The sequence below is a fragment of the Sparus aurata genome, chromosome 12, assembly GCF_900880675.1.
Source record: "Sparus aurata chromosome 12, fSpaAur1.1, whole genome shotgun sequence".
Classification (NCBI taxonomy): Eukaryota; Metazoa; Chordata; class Actinopteri; order Spariformes; family Sparidae; genus Sparus; species Sparus aurata.
In genome coordinates this window covers 24855718-24875605 of record NC_044198.1, presented here as the reverse complement: position 1 = coordinate 24875605, position 19888 = coordinate 24855718, and the positions used below count along the sequence as shown (strand labels likewise).

The window sequence follows — 19888 nt, the reverse complement described above, 5'->3', positions numbered from 1 at the left end:
ACTTGGATGCCTTTGTTTTCCATGTGACTGGAGATTGGTGCCTCACCTGCAGGCAATCTGAAAGTGTTATTTGTATGCTGCACAAGAATGTGTCATATTTACAAGGCAGATATTTTTCTTTGTTAGAATTTGGAACTATTCTTTTTACTTTAAATCCATTTCGTGTGCTGAAGCACGCTCCTCGAACTTACGGCAGAGTACATGCTCCCACATTCATTATCGCTGTTTCGCCCTCGATACACAGCTATAGTTATGTGAAACAGGATGATACTTTAAAGATATTCATGGCACAAAGTTCCCCTGGCTGAAAGAAAGAGAGATCCTACTGTTTGCAGCCCTGAAGACTCCACTAACACTGCTGCGCCTCTGTCCTCAAATGTAGACATCCACAGTCGGCATCATTTTAATATCTGACTAACAACGAGCAGCGCTGGAAGTTTTTAGATGTACTGCAAAATCAAAATTAAGAAACTCTCTTGGTTCGACATGGAGACAGTTCCTTCTCTCCCTGCTCTTTGTACAGAAGTCAGCTAGTTAGCCTCGTCCGTTCCTGCAGTCCAATTTAATAACCTTCGAGCTCCTGACTGGCACTGAAAAGAGGGAGTACATCTGATACTGGCTTCACTTCACTGCCTGCCCAGTCAAATACATACATAATTGTCAGACTTTTTAAAAATTTTGTTTTTAGATAACTTCATGCTTTGGTACCGGCTTACTTGCCTGACCTCATCTGCCCACATATTTCCACAACCCTTATCCTCACTCCTCTCCAGTCCTGGTTTATTTTGATTTTGAAGACATATTTTCATGAAATGTTTCACGCCGTCAAAATATCAGATATAGACTATGATGCAAAAGCATCAGAATTCAAGTAGGAGACTCCTCAGATAAAGGGTGAAAGGTGTCAATTGGCATTAAAAACGTTAATGCGATTGAAACATAACAACTGTAGGCAGCGTTCTGATAAATAAAGTGTGATTATATGTAATAAAGAGATGCCAAAAACAAAACCCAAACGACTTTGAAGTTAAGTGGCACTCGACAAGTGACTTGCATTTCACCTTAGCAGCCTCTCGCTGATCATATTGCATCATCCGCTCAGGGAAACATGGGGTGAGCTAAACAAGTTTTCATAGAGTTTACAAAACCACAAAATCATAACTCAAGGTGCTGAAGTTACTGATGACGTGACACGAATGCGTAAATATATCCAAGAGCACACATTGTCAGCAGGGCTCCAGTTATCCCAGTCGTTCCACCGTCACCTAGGCGACAGCGACCAGGTAAAACAACTTCCCGTTTTGGTTGCAACCCTCATTCTTGCAGGATATTTGGGCATTTGGCAGATCAAAAGTGAGGTTAATACACGACCAATCTGTACGTGGATGGTGTCATGTGTTTGTCATTACACTGTGCACTCGCTCATAACTTCAAATTGTTTGTTTTGACACAAAGATATCCGCCTGTTTGCAATCATCATTCCTCACCACAGCGACTGTGACCCCAGATTGTGCAACACACATTTATTTACTTCTACAGCAAATAAACACCATCCAGCGACCAAATACAAGCATTTATAATTTGTTTTGTTTTTTGGATGAGGGTTAGGGTTAACCTTAAAGTGTCTTTATTTCTATAAAGAACAAACATATCCATAAACATTACACATCGTTGAATGTTGTATTCAGCCTCCAGCTATGAGTCGTCTTTCCCAGCAGGTGTTTCCAAGAACTCCTTTAATTTTATTCCAACTCCAACAGAAGCGTCTGACCCATGACTACAAAAAAAAAGCTCTGCCACCTCTGAGAATTCAGGTCACCGTCAACCGAGTGAATCTCTTCCAAGTACAATTATATTTGCTTGACTGCTTCTCTTGAAAGAGAAGGAAAAACTTTTCCATGATATCCCCTTTCCATTTGAAGTAACCCCACAGAGCAAAAAAGAAAAAATTAAGTAAGTGATAAGAGACGGAGAGCTGTGATAAATCTGTAATACAGACATAAACAGCGAGGTAGGTGTCTATACCTTTTCTTCATCATTTGTCTGCTTGTTTGAGGAGGTAATTATTACACATCAGTCAGCCTAAGTCCTTTTGCATGAAAGCTTAATTCAAAAATGAGCTCGAGCCAAGAATAACACAAAAGCAAGGCAGAATCAGACTTACATGACAACTTGACGGCTCCCTCACAGAATTCAGGGACCTTAACGATCTCAAGGCCGGAACATTTTCATTTAATTGCCTTTTAAGTGCATCATTCATTCCTTTAGTTTCTGCGTCCCTCAACTGGATTCTCATGTTTTTAAGACCCTCTGTGTTTCATATTCTAATTTGTGATGAATTCTGAAAACAATACTCCTAAAATACCCTCCATTAACTGTCATTGCTTGTACCGTTAGTGCCTTGATGAGACTTCTTGTTTCATTTAGTCTTGGTTGATTTGTTTTGGATAGCTTATCTTTAAGCTGCGTCTTTCAGCACATTGTTTCGGCTTTTCATTCAGCAGCTACTTACCGCACTTATTAGCCACATTTTCTGGATGTAGCAGGCGGGAGCGTGCCTATGTTCCCACATTTCTAAGATTTTTTCCCAAAATTAGGCCCTATGTTCCCACATTTCCTTAGGGCTAGGGTTAGGGGTTGGGCTAGCCTAACTCTAACCCTAACCCTATATATTTACTTATAGTTAGTTATATTTACATGTATTCATAGTTAGATTTAGTCATAGTTCGATTTAGTTACTTGTACTGAGTTATAGTTAATAACCTCTACATGGATTCTGCCTTGACGTGGAGGCTTGTGTGCCTCGGTGATGCTAGGTAATGTCCAACTGCCTAGCATCACCGAGGCCAGACAAAAGAGTCCAATAGACGTGAAACAAACGGCTTACATGCCTTGTACTTCACTTGTATTTACATTGTATTTACAGCCTGACCAGACCATTTTACTAACCTTAACCACTCGGGGAGTATGCCTTACCCCAACCCTCTGACAGTCAAATTTCACCAAAGTTCACAAAAATTTCAACTTTTGTTATAGGTATATAGACGAAACAAGCCCCTAAACACTTTCTGGAAGAAGGTTTTTGCCTCTGACACTTTCTTTTGGCACTACATTCTCTCAACCATAGAACTTCCTTATCAAAGTTTTTTTGGGCAGCCATACAAGACACATCAATCCGCAATGCTGCCCCAAGTCCAACGCACCAACTCCCATCCTCCTAGGACATTCCTATCAAAAGTTATTCTACTCCGGTACCCTACCGAAGGTAGTTTTCATCCCTATACCCCTAACCCCTGAAGAATCACTGGCCAGTATTTGTGTTTGAACAGCTTTTATTAGAACATGGAACAATGCCGAACAAACCTGGAACCCTTAAAGAAAAATCAACAATTAATCAATATGGCAATTATATGGCAAAACAATATATTCATGAAAATTGGCAATAACTACACTTACCATTAATTAATTTATTTCTCCTGGAGATTTTTGGGAGGTCGTGGGGGGAGCAGCTCACTCTCTTCCCCTACCTCCCCAGGATGTCGCTAGGAAGACACCAAAAATGTGATTCAACGCCAACTCTCTTCCACAAACAGTGTTTCCAGTCAAAAAACATGATACGACCCCTAACTATCTAGGGAGATGCAGGGGTGTACCTGCTCATCAGTAGGAAGGTACACCATTCAAAAACAAACACCACTACTTACCTGAAGTATCTGGAGCGAAATTGCATCCTGCTCCAGCAGGGGCTCAACAGCCTGGAGGAGCCATTCCTCCTCCGCCCGGGGCAGTGGAGGCAGGAGGGCGCTGACGTGCTGGGGCACCAGAGGCCTGAGGGTGCACTGGTGGCGGGGCACCAGAGGCCCAAGGGAGGAGAGGTGGCTGGGTACCAGAGGCGCGAGGCCGCAGAGGTTCCCCGGCACCAGAGGCCCAAGGGAGGAGAGGTGGCTGGGTACCAGAGGCCCGAGGCCGCAGAGGTTCCCCGGCACCAGAGGCCCGAGGCTGCATAGGTGCCCCGGCACCAGAGGCCCGAGGGTGCACTTGTGGCGGGGCACCAGAGGCCCAAGGGAGGAGAGGTGCCCCGGTACCAGAGGCGCGAGGGCAAAGAGGTTCCCCGGCACCAGCGGCCCGAGGCCGCAGAGGTGCCCCGGATTGATTGTTGTTATCACTCTATTACAGTCACAAGCATAATACATGTTTAGAACACATTACAATTTTATGAAATCATCTACAATTCATATTATATTTAGTAATGGATAATCAAGGGTTAAAATATCTGTTGATAACTGTGCTAAAACTTACCATCTTTACCTCCTTTCAAACCTTCTTTTATAAATGAAGATCCATGTATACAGACAAAAAGTAATGTTAACATAACTCTGACTAAAATTGTAACCCCTTGTTACATTGATACATCTGCACTTTAGGTGATTATGTGTGTACCTGTGGCGCTGATTGTGCTTCTACTTACCCCTTTGCTTCCTACTGTACAAATGAGATGGTGCAGTTAACACTCACCTGTCTGGAATTAGAAGATATACTCAACTGCTATCTCAGTTTTGTCAAATGGACAACTTTGGCACTGACACTTTCTTTCACCAAATTTAGAACATTTTTCAACTTTGTTGTAGGTATAGATAGACTCCAAATGGCCCAGTGCTCCTGAACACTTTCTGGAACAAGGATTTTGCCTTTGAGACTTTCTTTTGGCACAACATTCTCTTAACCAGGTGATCTGCGAGCGGCGAAATACAGTGCGAGGCCCAGTTGCTGGACGAGAGGTTTAATTTCGATAAACCTCCGTATCCCTACGCAGTTGCTGCGTAGGGATACGGAGGTTGAGAAAATGTAGTGCCAAAAGAAAGGCCAGTCTGACGGCGATGGAAAGCGGTGTTAATTTTCTCTATAAAACATACACTTGAATTGTTATAGATTTTTTTACGTGAGACTTATTTTAGGTGCTTAAAATTCTTTTTGCAACTGGACTCCATTCACTGCAGTACAAAGCTGAGTGTTTGGGCCAGAGCAGCTCTCTGCTTCTTCCAACTTAAGCTACGCTGATTGGTGATTACGGTAGGGAACAGATCTACTATAAATATTTACTTTATATGACCCCACTTAAAAAAACACGAGCTATCCCTTTAACACGACATACAAAAAATGTGGTGTATGCTGTGAGATGCAGGGCCTGCCATATCTTATATGTCCTAGAGACGGGCAACGAAATCAACATACACATTAAACAACACATTTACAAAATGAACAGCGGTAACGGCACAAGTATTTTATATGCACATTTTAAAGTCCACAGCCCACACAACCTTCAAAGGACATGGACGACGGCACAGAGACAGGTGGTGGAGAGAAAGTGGATACATAGACTTAAAACCATAGATCCGTACGGACTAAAAGAAAAGTATTTAAAGAATAATTCTACTTTTCAAACCTGGCTTTTATGGACCCGTCGCGCCGCTCGTGGTGTCTCCCCTACAGGCTGTTGTTCCTTTGCAGTGCGGCGCCTTCCTTTTTACAATTTAACCTGAACCTTTGTGGATTTTATATGTTCCTCTCCTGTGTTTAACAATTTGTATTAAATATTTGCCCCCCCCCCCCTCTTTTTTTATTAACCTGATCTGTGTGGTGTTTTATTAACCTTTCATCAAGTTTTATATTATCCTTTTATGTCTATATGTTTATTCATTGATGATGGATTGACTTACCGGTATTAGTTGATGTTTTTACCAACGGTCCCACTAATGAAATCTAAAGTGGGACCTATGGAATTCCATTATTCTGCATGTATCATGAATTTGATCAATTTTGTAATCTCTTTTAATTTATTATTTAATTTTACAGCACACGGAGAGGAATTTGTAATTGGGGCATACCTCCCACTGGCTCCACTTGGCACTTTAAATTTAGAAGTTTGACATGTATGTCTGAGGATATGGAGATGACTGTTTGAGCGAGATTTTATATGCAATTTTAAATATATTGGTAATGAATAAATGACTATAGATGTACATACGAGCGGACAAACACATAAGACTTCCTTTTTACTAATCCTGTTTTTAAGCACTTATTTTTACAGCACTTGTTTTTATACCTTTATTGCATGGTTTTTATGTATTAACTCTTTGATCTATTTGTTTATTATTGTGTTTGCGGAAGTCCTCGACAAAATGTGTTTGCCCGTCCAGATTTACATTAAGATTTATGTTTTGATGTCATTTTGTCATAAAAACATTTTTATTTTAGATCACACACATATATGTGTGTATATGTATATATATGTATAGATATTTATATATATGCAAATGTATGTGTGGTTATATATTCACAGCAATTTATTAAATCATTTTTTTTATATCTTAATTTATTTTAGTCACCTTGGAGCCACCATACAGCGTGCCCCACTTTTTAACACTTGCTGGAGATACCATGCTGGCCTGGGGTGTCTTTTAAACAGGAAGACTCCTGCTGCCCTCCTCTGCTGTTGAGCTATCCCTGTCTTTTTAAGTTATTTTATTAATTTGACTTATTTTTACTTTATTTATTTTATTCACGTTTACCATGTTATTTTCCCATTTTAGGTTGTTTTATTATTTTTATATCTTGATAAGGGATATTTTTTAATATCCCTAATCAAATGTGATGTTTTAACCCTGACCTAACACCTTAACCCTTAAATTGAAGGGAAATGTAAGAAAACAAGATCAAATTTTGAAAATGTCCTAGAAATGTGTGAACATAGGGCTGACCACGTAGCGGGCGTGGAAAGGTCTCGCTCCAAAGTCAATCTTCACAAACTACTCTCTCCAACCCGGGCTCACGTTTCCACTGTCGTCTCCCTGCAACAACTCACCTCTCGCGAGATTTTGGAGCGAGACCTCTCCCACCAAAAATGGAGAATCAGCGGGATCCCTGCGCTTGTTTCTCTGGACAGTGACACCTGAAGTGTGCACCTTACGTCCGGTCTACTCCACCGTCACTGCAGGAAACCCCGCTTCACAAAGACAGGATCCGGGGTAATGGAAGCAGTGTTTGCACTGCTTTTGTGGCGCTCTCTGGATATTCTGTCTTGATTCTCAATCCAAAACTCTGGCAGATTTGCAGTCGACTCAAACATACTTTTTAAGGCCGTCATTTGCAGTCTCCAGCAGCTGTCCACTCGCCGTCCCCACTGCTCCAGTTTGGCATTGAACTTTATCAACCTGAAGATAGTCTCCCTACATGAAGCTTCCTCTTTCTCAGCAGTCGTAGGCTCTCAGGTTTAAAAACAGTTCCCCATTTAAGTGTATAAGCAAAGCCAAAAACATGTTTTTCCATGTCGAACACGCAGAGAAGCAAATCACTGGTCAGCTTTGACATCACTCATCCATGTTTTCTCGGAGGAGCGTCTGTTTTTTTTAAAACTCCCCTCGTGGGATCATTTTGGCACCACATGCAACTTGTTTACCACAAAAGATTTTGTGTTTGTTTTTCCGCACGGTAATTTCTACCCTCTCTCATCTGCCAACTCTTTTTAACATGTTCACTCTGAAGACGCACACAGACACACACACACACACAGACACACCTCAGCCTTCAATCACACCAGAGCTTTGGTGTTTTTTTATTTGAGCTGTGTTAAAGCTGAACTCCCAACAGGACCCCGCGGTATGTTCTTCTTTATGGGGGGAAATGCAAGAGGACTCGCGGCACGAGGTGCGACTGTCAATGAGGTTACAATTGTTTCATCATGCAAAAACCCTTTTCTTTCTAGTTTCAACGCGAATGATTCCACTTGTTGCAACGCAGGAGGCGGATCTGCTCGTCAGCCCGGTCACGTCCCCGCTCTCGCCGTCTCCTTCATTAACACGGTCGTTAATGGAGCACCTCGGAATCAATGAATTACCGCACTTAAAACGAGCTCCAGTCGTGTTTTCGACGGCCTGTTTCAGTGTCACTTTGATTTGATTCGAAGCGCACAAGTAAAGAAGAGGATTTCGGGAATATGATCATTAAATATGATAATTAAAATGTGAGTGATTTACCGTAGCATGAGTTGAGAACAGATGCTCGGCAGGGGAACTGAAAACGAAGCATACTGTCGTACTTTTGGTGTCACGAGAAGAAAACAGTTATACGGAAATATCACATGTTTAAAGATTATTTCAGTGTATGACGTGTTGATCTCTTTTAATATGTTTACATGAGGAGTCGCAGGTACAGTTCGAATCCCTCAGCAGGTGTTTGTGCACGGCTTTCCAGCTTGTGGTCTCTGACATATTCATGAGTCGTCTGACATTTATTTTTCCTCTGTCGTTATGAGCCAGTTTAATTTACACACCGTGCGCACAGCATGCTCGTATTTACATTCACGTCCACCGCGTGATCGCCTGATACCAAAGCACATTAAAAGGGGACGAGGAAGGCGGCGGCTCGCCTGGATTCTGTGGTGCACGGCGGAGAGTTTGGGCCGGGAGAGAAAGTCAAGATATTTTCGTGGGGCCGCAAACATTTTTAGTTTCCTTTCTCCTGAACTCATTTGACGACTGGCTGTGAAGTGGGACGAGAGCCACAGTGGGGGGTGTGTCAGCAGCTATCTTTGATGTTAAGGATTTGCACTTGCGGTAAGGACAAGCCGATCCCCTTTGTGGATTTCTGAGCTTTTCGTGGATTTTTCTTTATTTCTTTATTTATCTGGGTGTGAAAAAGAACTTCTAGTCTGAACTTAATTTGTTGTTTTTCGTGGCGGAATTAATAAGGCGCTGATGTTTATCACTCCGCTAATCAGTCCTCAGGACGTGGCCGCCACGTGAGTTGTCTTGACGCACGAGGAGACGGGATGAGAAGTTTGATGCAACCTATAGACGTTAAGGAGCAGCAGCTAATTACCTCCCCACCAGTCGCCAAACAGCATCTATGATTCACTGCCAGTTTCCATTTTGGCTCGTAGCTTATTATCACTGAACCGCCTCCAACAGTTCTTCTTGGATTAGAACAACTTCCTAACGAAACACATTATATCCTCCCCAGCTAATTTAACATTTTCGGCCCCACAGCGTGGTGCTGTTCTGCTCATGGCGATTCCTTTTTTATGGACATCGGCTTTTCTCCGTGGGAGAAGCTTTAATTTAGCAGGGGCCAAACTTCGGAGAGGAGTTATATTTGTGACAATGGGAGGAACACAGGGGAAGGAGTGCTGTTAATCGACGCTCTTATTTCTCTCCTCTTGAACTTTCGCTCATCAGCGCCAAACGTCTTTTGTGAGATCTGTGTGATTCTTTACGAGAACACATTTTCTTCAGAGAGATCTTTAGATTTGACATCTAATCCCCTTCTTTAAACTAATTTATTGAGAACTCTCAGTAACAGATTTGATGTATAAAGCGTATCCACATTTTGAACTCCAAATCTGTTGTATCAGCTATCATGTTATACTGATAACCTCAGAGGGCAACAGGTGGTGTTTTGGGGTTTCTGGTGCAGCTTGTCTCTATCATCAGGCTAAGCTAGAAGCTAAATCCCCATCAGACAACAACCGATGGGTTGACTCTGATTAACTTCTACTTTACTTATGTGCTACGCTGCGGCGCTAACCCCAGCTAGCGTTGAAACCTTCATCTAAAAAACCAAAGGAGGAGCTAACTAGCTAACGACATCTACAGTTAGCGGTTGCTCCGGTGATACACTGCCTGCTATTTGTTTAGAACGGTCCATTTATGACACATTTATACCTGCAGGTTTTACTTCAGTACACTTTTGAAAACAGGTTCTCAAATTGAAAACGTGTGGTGTTACGAATGGATCTGAATACACCCTCCACCAACGACAACAATAACGCTAAATAAAAGGACGGATCCTTTATGTGGTTTTTTTTGCTGTTTCTATGTGTGGGAGCACAGTCACTGTCGCACATAGCGCCGCTGATTACTGACTAACTCTAAAAGTCGGAACCAGATCTCAGCGGCAGTCCAGCAGGCGGTGTGTTCACTCACAGCGTCGCTGTCTGAGTGAAGGACAGAGCTGTGAAATGACACCCATTCAGAGTAAATGCCACTGTCGGCCGACATAAAACCGCTGGTGCACATTACTACGTGCCGATAACGTTGTAATGAGAACGTCTCCAGCTGCTTTTAATGCGAATGTGAGCAGCTGGTGACTTATTACTTCTTCTGTGAACTGTTTTCTGAGGCCACCTCTATCGGGGCAGCGCCCGTGGATATAAAATTAGCAAAAATCCAGACAGTTACAGTTAATATGCACCGATAGACTCGTATCGTCTCGGCCTTTAACGGCGTAGACCCCCATCAGGAAAAAATGCAATATTCACAATATGAAGCATGAATATTGTAGAGAGTAATGACTTTAAGGGACTCAGTGCTGTTCTCTAACTCCACGCCGCCTCTCAACAGTCGTGAATTTCAATTTCATTATCGCATTGCAGCGACGCTCGTCTCCACTTATCCGCTAAACCGACGGAAAGTGATGAACTCTTGATTCCTGGAATTTAAGAGCTGCATTCATCCACCTGAAGGCTTTCCATGAAAGCTCTCCTCCGTGCCATCAAGACTTGGTTATTGGTCGTCATCTTTATTTGTTGTGTTCCGGCAGAATATTGCAGATAACAAACTTATATTGGAAGAGAGTTAAATAAACGGCTCTGTTACTACAGAATATCTCACAGGACGTGCTGATTTGTAAAAAGCTGATTGGAAAAGTTATGAAAAGATTTAATCGGGGAAAGACTCGACAATCAACGGGTGAAGCGCTCTCTTTCGCAGCATGTGGTTTTGTACTTACTTCAGTATATCATCCAATTACACATAATGTGATGACAAAGAGTTCACATTACTAAAAAAAGAGCATAATGACCTCACAATGATTTAACTGCACAGTGGAGCTAAAGGAATACAGCAAACTTTTCAGGAGATATGCATCGTTCCTCGAGCTCAGCATGTTAGCTTAGCTTAGCTTAACATAAAGACTAGAAATAGGCAGAACTGGCAAGCAATAAACACACATTCGGTTTACGTACAGATATATCTTGTTGATTGGTGTGCTTTGGAGTTGCTGGGAGGACATTTTCTTTCACCATAACGGAGATCCAGGCCAGCTGTTTCTACTCGCTGCCTCTTTTTATTTTCCAAGCTAACAGTCTCCCGTCTGCAGCGTCACATTTACACATGAGAGTGCTTCCAATCTTTTTATTTGATTCAGCGGATGCAAATAACAATATTCAATCTGAGCCAGCTCAATACTAACCTTAACCCCATAGCAAAAACTATCCACGTGTTCTCTTCTCCCCTCAAATATCTTTTCAGAGCTGTTTTTTTTTTTTTACGATCTGCAGAACAGATGCTGCTGAACGATCACATCGGGATAATATAAGAATATAATAGAAATATTAGCGGCCGCAGTGTGTCTTTATGGCCCTCTAGCTCTTGCTCAACTTTCCCTTTGTTCATGTAAGAGACACTAATCTTTAAAGAATATGAACTGAATTGGATATGGATCCAAGACTAACAAACCTCAATCAGGAAAAGGATGATTGAGTCAGGAAGATTAATATTTTCATTTTAAACAACCCCTCTGCCCCTGAACTCTCTCTGCTACAGGAGGACGGCATCCATCCCAAAATGTCTTCACTATTCCTACCAACAAATGATGCATGCACTGAGCGATGACGCTAAAGAAAATGCAAAAAATCACAAAAGGCAGGAATGTTTTCCATCGATTGAGTATTTCTTTTATTGGGTTTGTTTTTCGAGAATTCCTTGAACCACCTTCCTACAAATCTGAGCTTTTTTTTGATCAGCAGTGAGAAGCTCCTCCACGTCCGCTGTGTGTCGCACTGTTATACAAGAGTGTCCATTACAAAAAGTGATATTTTAGTATGAGAAATGACCCTTTCAAGTATACTTTATTGTGTCATGTGAAGGCTTAACATACTCACACGGTTACAATTACTCCCAATGTAGATGTCGATGTGAAACCATTTGACTAACCCTGATCCCTGATCAGTTATTCTGCGTTCCTTAAAAACAAAACAAAACTGAGAAACGTGTCTAACATACTTTTGGTCTCGGCAGTACAATATGTGCAATACAAAGATAATTAGCATTTACATTTTTTGGTCATCAGAACCAGACAGTGTGACCCACCACGAGCCCAAAGACGAGGCACGTTTTGAACGTTTGATGGGAGATGCGGGAGGGGGGGGGGGGGGGGGGGGGGAGGAAAAAAAAAAATTGAGAAAACCACCAAAAAACAGAGAGAGGTAGGCGCGGTAAGAATCCCGAAACACAGGTTGCGTGCTGTTGAAGCCTGACCTGAACCCCGCCGAGGCCGAGGGGACTAATTGTTAATTAAGCCGGGCTGATGAAAAAGAGCTCAAGTGTAAATGAATGTGTCAGTCTGGAGGAGCACTCAGACACACCTTTTACCCCCACAAAGGAAAATCAGCATTATTTTAAACTTGACGGTGCACTCCAGCGGTTCAGAGCTGGCTGGTTATTATTCACGGTGAAATTAAAGTTCTGATATTGTTGGTAAAAAATTGAGAGCGGGAGGCAAAAAATGGAAGGGAGGGGGGGGGAAAACAAGAAAGAAGGCGAAGGAAGATTAGGTATAAATCACGGGAGGCGGTGGGTAAGTTGGTGGGAATGTGCGAGTCACTGTATCGAGGTGGTGAAATAAACTGTACCTCGGGGCAAAAGGTGGAAACGGGGAAGAATATGAAAGGATATCATTGACTTTTTTTCTGTAGCAGGATAAAAAATGAACACAGCCACGTTTATTAACGAAATCCTCCAAGACTTTTCTGATGTTCGGCCGTCTAATCGGGGACTTAATCGCTGTCATCGTCTAGCCTTTTCCTGCTCCCGTGGCCATGGGGCAGGACTGAGGCAGATTTAAAGCGATGTCCCTGAGACTGTCTCTCTCCTCCCGGATCTCCTGCAAGTCCTGCTCGATGAGGGACATCCGGCTCTGTTGTTCCTGCGCCGCCGAACGCAGCTTCTGGATTTTGGAGCCCAGCGCCGGGCTCTCGACGCTCCCGCGAAGCATGCTCAGGCGGCGCGCTGTCTCGTTCAAGATCCGGTCAAACCTCTCCAGCGGCACGCTCCCATCTGGTCCGGAACAGATGGAGAGAGAGGAAACAGAAGACTGAGGCGTCGGGAGTTTTTGTTTTGTAGATCATTACCAGGGTACCCCCAGGGCTCTCACAGTTAAGTTTAAGACCACTTGAAGTGACATTTAACGGCAACTTCACGACCACACTGGTAAAACTAAGGATATGAAGGAAACTGTGTGTGTTGTAAAACTGCTCGTTATATATCGTAAAGGCAACAGGAAATGAGGATTAAAGCGAGCAGGGGACTAAACACAAGCAAAAGTTGAACCAAACTTCCTAACCTCAAACTCTCTATTAAAAATCGACCCCGTGTCCTCGGCTACGCTGGGGAAACTGGTTGCTTGGATCATGTTCGACCGTCACTCTGCATCTTTTTCTTCATACTGGAGTCCAATTAAGTCCCATCGCTCCCAGCTTTAAAGATTTTCCTAACAAACAGCGTTGGCCGTCACGCTCATCGCCTCAACCCCACTCGTATTTTGGATTCTAGGGTTAATTCTACATTTGCAGATTCTAAGGCGTCCAGCTAACGCTAGCTTGTTGTGCGAGACGTTTTGTTTTCTCTCGATAGCTGACTGATCGACCGGCAGACCCCCGATGTTAAACGTCACATGTACAATATCAAGGGTGGGAAGTAACGAGTAACAATCGCTTTTGAGGTTTCACATCCGCTGCAGAGAAGGAAACCTAACCTACTTACTGAGAGGCACGTGGTGTCTGTTGCCTTCTTCCCTTATTTTCTTTGTTGGATGTGTTGCTGTGCTGTGCGTGGTTTTATTTCAGCTGTAAAAAATCATCTAGGAGTAAAACTGTTATAACTGTTAACGACTTCAGGCTGCTGTTTCAGTCCGCGTATGCTTAAACCGCGTACGAATGTTGAAACTGATGTCGTCCTACGTGAATAACCTCCTGTATTGGTCCTGCATACTAACACAGTAGGATACCTCTACTGCAAAATGCTCCAAGCTGCCTGGAGGAAAAAACAAGAAGCGCCACCTGTGTTTGGACCCAGGTGTGTTGATGATGGGGCCAGAACCAAAGAGAGCTTCCAGCCACAATCTCCGTCCACATCTGGCCACATCTTTTTCTCGTGCCTCCCCTCAAAACTGAACCCTTCCTTTATCATCTCCTCGTCTGACCTCTACAAGCACAATTGCTGTCGGGCAAAATGTAGCTAGCGTGCTCATTTTTTGCATGTATGTAAATTCTTCATGTTTCATGTTAATCTTGTGGTCTGGTGGGCTTTTAAATTGGTGCACTTCAGCGAGCAGGTAATCTTCTTTAATAACCGCGATTAATTCAAAGTGAAACGTCATTAAAATGGAGCGTGTTCTTCGAGTACTTTATCAACCAGCTGCTAACTGGTTTTATTTTCACTTAGGTCATTTTTGAAGGGAGTGATTGTGCTTTTACGTGTGTATAGATTCTCAGTACTCGACCCAACACTGACTGTTGGCGACGATGTTGCATGATGTCGTTGTCGAGGTCACACCAAACACTAAATCCTAAGGTCACACACACACGAAACATCTTATACATTTGACAGATATTTCTGATGTTAACTGTATTTATTTAACCCTGTAAAAGAGCAGGAAGATCTCGTGCGTGCCCTGATTACGTGGTTCATAAACGGAGGTCCTACATCAGCGATTCAGACGGTGGATCAGCCTCCATGATGACCTAATTACATTCATTTGGTCATTATCCTGTCGAGCGTGTTAATGCGTCGACCGCGAGTGTCGGGTCCCTGCCTTCCTGGTTAATTCTACCATCATGAGAGGAATTGGGTTTGAATTAAAAAGGGTCAGAAATGATTCCAACGCTGGGATTTAAGCACAAAGTAAACACGATTTGGACCCAATGAACAGCAGTTATTCTTCCTTTACCGTGGGGATAAAAAATCTGGGAAATATTTCCACGTTTAATGAGGCGTTAAAAGGCACCGGGCTCTTTAGCGATCTGACATTTACGGTGTAATGAAGATTTATGAGCTTCATAGACGTTGAAGACTAAAAAGTGAAAATCATCTATACGAGAATGACTCACCGATCTTGCTGATTAGCTCGGTTAGTGTATCAGAGTAGGCCTTTAAACGCAGCTTGGCGGCCTCCATGTCTTCCCTCACTCTGGTCAGGGACACCTCAGGCTGCAGATAAAGAGACATCCTCTTGAAACAGTCTTTAAAGGCTGCACACAGGAAGCACAGATCAATATGCATAGATTCTGCTGTTCAAATGTGTACATATCCGTGTCGGGGTTACCTCTGAGGTGATCTGGGAGTTTGCCGTGTCAGTCAGCATCTCCTGCTCAGTCAGCTGTTGTAAAGCGGAGTCGACATGGGAGCTGAGGTGAGCGGATGCGGTCCTGGTGTGCTTGGCCTGAGTCAGGATGGCTTTGGATTCCTGCATATGAAGAGAGGCGGAAAGATAAAACTGAAGGGAAGAGGAATGGCAACAGAGAATCGGAAGATATTTCGAATATTTACAGAGCAAGGCTGAGCAGTTCTGAACACAAGGTACGGCTGACGCCGATGGGAAGGCCGTCGTCATAGCGGGTACCGACTGCGCACATACCTTTGCAACAGCGTGCGCCGTTCGCTCCGCCTCCTTCGTGGTGTTACTGGAGACGCTGGAGTTTTCCAGAACTGGCTTTAGCGTCTTCTCAATCTGCGAGACCCTCTTCCTCACATCAGCCAACACTTTTTCCTCCAGCGGTTTCTCCTTCTTCATCGCAGCCTGTGTCTGGGCCTGCCGACGGGGCCACTCCCTCACCATGTCTGAGTGGACGATCGGGAAGGAGAAAGGTATTAAGAACTTTTGTCAAACACGCGGTCAAATGTTGCTTATTAAGTGTTTTCACCTGAGATGCGAGCGGAAAGACGTCAATAACCAAAACTGTTCTGACTTTGGTAGACAGTTCTCAGGTTGTTTAATATTTAAGGTTGTGTCGAATAAAATAAAGTTCCCAAGTGTGAGGAGACAAAATGACTCAAGACTCGGCCGAGATTTCATTCATAAAAAGTTGTAACGGCGTGAAAATTCTCAAACCACTCGCGCTTCATTGCATGTTTCACGGAAGAGCTGCCGCCGCTGCATTCGATGCGTGTCAAGTAGGTCAAAGCATTGCAACGGCGATGACACATTTATTAAAGTCGTATTGAGTCTGTAGCGCTTGTGTTTGTTTTGGTGTCAGTACTTGACATTTCAATTTTGAGTGGAATAATTCAGCTGGAAGTCCAATAAAAAGCATTATGCAAGACCGACAGTGGGAGAGAGTGAAAAAGAGAGAGAAAAATAAGTCAGATGGAGGAAAAAAAAGACACTCACTCTGTAGTTCTCTGTGCAGGGCGATGGCGTCCGATTCCACCTCCTTCCCCGTCACCACGGACGACAAAGCCACGACCTTTGCCTCCTGAGCGCGAGCTTGCAGCTTGAGAAAGAGACAGGTGGGATGAGACGTGACCTCGGTGGAGCCGAGTGTATTCAACCGCTTGAAGCAATGTTGTATCAAATGCTTTAATGTGGTCTAAACAGGTGGGAGGACAGCACAGGGCCAATTAAAAAGATTTCACAGCCATGCCTGTGGCTGTGTAACGCTACGCTACGGCTTAATGCTAATGTCAGCATGCTAATGTGAGCACAGTGATACTGATGCCATGCTGATGTTTCGCAGGTATGATGTCTGCGATGTTCACCTTCGATGTACGAATGCTGGCATTCTGGCATGCTGCACAGAGCAGGCTGATGGGAATGCCGTCAACAAAAGACAGAAAATTGGGGATCATGACATTTTTTTTTTAATTCTTCCAAGGCATCATAATCATCTGCAGGCCTGCCACATATCATCCATCGTGTAGTTTTGAAGACATTTAATTCAAAACTGTAAAAATCTACCTCGTGGTTGCACAAGAAAAGAGGTCAGGATGAGCAACTGGTAGACTGATAGCATGGCTAGTAAAAATCTTGACATTAAGAAGACACATGGTATGAACGGAGCTTACGTATGTGACGTAAATTAAGTGTGTTATGCAAGTAAGTGATCATCTAGTTAATGTGACATGGTTGCAGTTTGGTTAAGTTTAGGCGCCCAAAGCTACTCGGTTAGGTTTAGGAAAAGATCCTGGTTTACATGACGTACAGGATGTTTGTATTACAGAGTACGTTAATGACCCTAAATTAATTTGGATATGAAAGTACGAGTAAACAAAGGATGAGCGTTGTATCTGTCTGGGTTTTGTCTCCTTCCTGAACCCAAGTTTATTTTAACCCAAACCATCATCTCTGATCTTTTCAGCCGTCCTGCCATTGTCTGTAGAGCCACAATCACATTGATGTCTCTATTGGAGAAAGGTATATAGGGGAAACCGAGCCAATCACAGTTGTCCTGGGCAATGAAAAGCCCAGGATGCAACGACGATGCTTCTATAAAAAAAGTTAAATCTCTGCAGGAGAAAACTTAATATTAATCATCTCATCTCATATCTTCATCACGTAAGCGACCAGGTTAGGGTGATGGGTAACTTGCTATTTTCAGCTTGTATTTTGTGAGCTCGGAGGTTGCGGCTTAGGGGTAATTTTGCACAACAGATAGCGGAAGGGGAGGAGAATGCTGATTGAAATAGTCGGCCAATGGCAGGCTTTAGTTGAGGCCACAACCGAAGGAAAAAAAATTCAATGAACATGCAAAATATTGCGCCGCGTGCTGCAGTAAATGTAGTCACCTCGCTGATGACATCCAGCTCCTCCAGTTTCTTATCGGCAGTCTGCTTTCGAAGCTCCGCCTCCTCTCCCATCTTCCTGATGAGCTCGTCGTTGGACTGAATTTGCCGGTCCAGCTCTTCTGTCTGCTTTAGAAGGCCCTCGCCCCGCTGAGCAGGAAGCAGAGATGCACAAACGCAATGCATTCATTTAAACAATCCCCCTTTTTTGCAAGAGATCCTGCCTTCATTTAGCCATTTACAGAGGGCACGCACGAGCCTATTTGTGCCACTTTATGGCGTTTTGTTTGCTCAGAGATGCAGCAGCAGCGGTTAATCACCCTCCTCTGGAACAACATGTACCCCCATGAGCAGCAAATCCTGCCAGAATCTTCTCTCCTGTGCCTAATCAGTGTCCCCCTCTCCTTGCCAAATGTGAAATCAAGAAAAAAAGAATGAAGTGGAGTTAACTGCCCACTCTCTAGGAAAACGAAAGCTAAAGATACCTCTGTATGAGCCCAGTCAAACACGCCGTAATGGGCTTTTCATATACGTGCAGCTATCAAACCAGCTCCGACGAGGCAAAACGATTCTATAATGTTACATAATAACACTTCACATTCCATTAGTGTCCCGCAGGTGCTGTCCAAACTGACCTCTGTTGTGTGGCTGATCGGGTGCGTTTGGTGGAGCTGTGTTTGGCCGGGCCCCGGTGATGGGCTGGCATCTGTCAGAGCCAGCTGATGTAAGGATGATGTGATGTTACCCAGGGCAAGCTCTACACCGGCAGCTTCCTCCTCCAGGGCCCGCTGCCGGGCTGCCGTATCGTTCGCCTGCGCCGTCAGGTTGTCTTTCCGCTGCTGCACGTGTGTGATTCTGAGAAAAAAAAAAAAAAAAGTAGAGGAAAGGAAGCGAAATGTAACATACTGCCATAGCAACTTTTTCTATCGATATCAGGATGTATCCTGTTGGTTTGGCTAATTGGTGCCGAGATAATGAAGAGAAACACTGAGCTGCAGATTCATTAGAGCCTCGCATGCAATTCGCAATATTTAGCACATTTAATTGCATATCTGAGATTATTAAAGGAAAGTTTTATAACAGATATCACCGTGAAACTTCTGAAGCTGATTACTGACAGCAAGACAGTTTTTACTGATCTGCTGTAAATGTAAGTAATCAGCAGAATTATTTGATTTTTTCAGAGAATTTCTTCAAATTTGGCTCAAGCGCCCGCCATGATTTGAGGGCGAGTTGTTTCGAGTTTTTGCGGTCAAAAGGTCAAAGGTTGAGGTCGTTGTGTTGCCTCAGAGCAAGAAGCTCCCGGGTTTGTGCTTCCATTGGTTATCTCCGGGTTATTTTCCTGAAGTTGTGACACTTGATGTCCCAAAAGGTCAGAGGTTAAACTCACTGTGACATCATAATATTCTGCAAAAAAAAACGTAGTGGCCATGATTCAGCTCTGGAACTGCAACTTGACTGGTGCGCGGAGGCAAACAACCGCGACGTTTTCTCAAACAGCAGTCTTGTTAAATTTGCACAAATGTTGCGTCGATATGTAAAACAGAAATCTGAACTCAGATAAACACCTAAATATGTATTAAGGAGGTTTTCTTCTTGAACGCTAGTCTGAAAGTGAACGGAAGAGAAAAATCGCCCCCAAAATCTCAAAATTGATTGTTGCATGAAAAAAAAAGTCTTCTCAGCCGTGGTGTGTTTTTTTCCTCCCTTAAAAATGATCATGGTGTGTGTCTTACTGGAATCAATATAAAGCTGTGAACCAGACACCGCAGCTTGTTATGAGAAGGTAAAGAGGAGTAAAGAGAGGGAGTCGGCGCCGTGCAAAGACAGCAGGATGAATTCACGAGAGGTGATAGACAGCGCGGTGGATGTTAAAGTGCCACTTTTATCACCTCCACAGCTGTAATGATACCCAATCTGTTTTGCCTCGACAGAGCAGAAACACCCAAATCACAGTGTGTGTTAGTGTCTGTGTGTGTGTCATCACAGCGTTCTCGCTAAAAATACATCCTTTTAACAGAAATTAATCTCACATGTTTGGGGAGAACACTGGT

At 43.4% G+C, this 19888-nt stretch overlaps 1 protein-coding gene across 1 annotated transcript in view; it reads right to left on the bottom strand.

Moving 5' to 3' along the window:
* Positions 1–11706: 11706 nt before the first annotated feature.
* Positions 11707–19888, bottom strand: part of lamc3 (laminin, gamma 3) — a 124892-nt gene continuing 116710 nt past the window's right edge. The window contains exons 22-28 of the mRNA XM_030436552.1: positions 18470–18689; positions 17838–17984; positions 16444–16546; positions 15691–15893; positions 15379–15519; positions 15164–15263; positions 11707–13112 (exon numbers count right to left, since the gene is read on the bottom strand). Coding sequence (XP_030292412.1) covers positions 12850–13112; positions 15164–15263; positions 15379–15519; positions 15691–15893; positions 16444–16546; positions 17838–17984; positions 18470–18689 — 1177 coding nt within the window. The 3' untranslated portion in view covers positions 11707–12849. The remainder of the gene's footprint in view (positions 13113–15163; positions 15264–15378; positions 15520–15690; positions 15894–16443; positions 16547–17837; positions 17985–18469; positions 18690–19888) is intronic.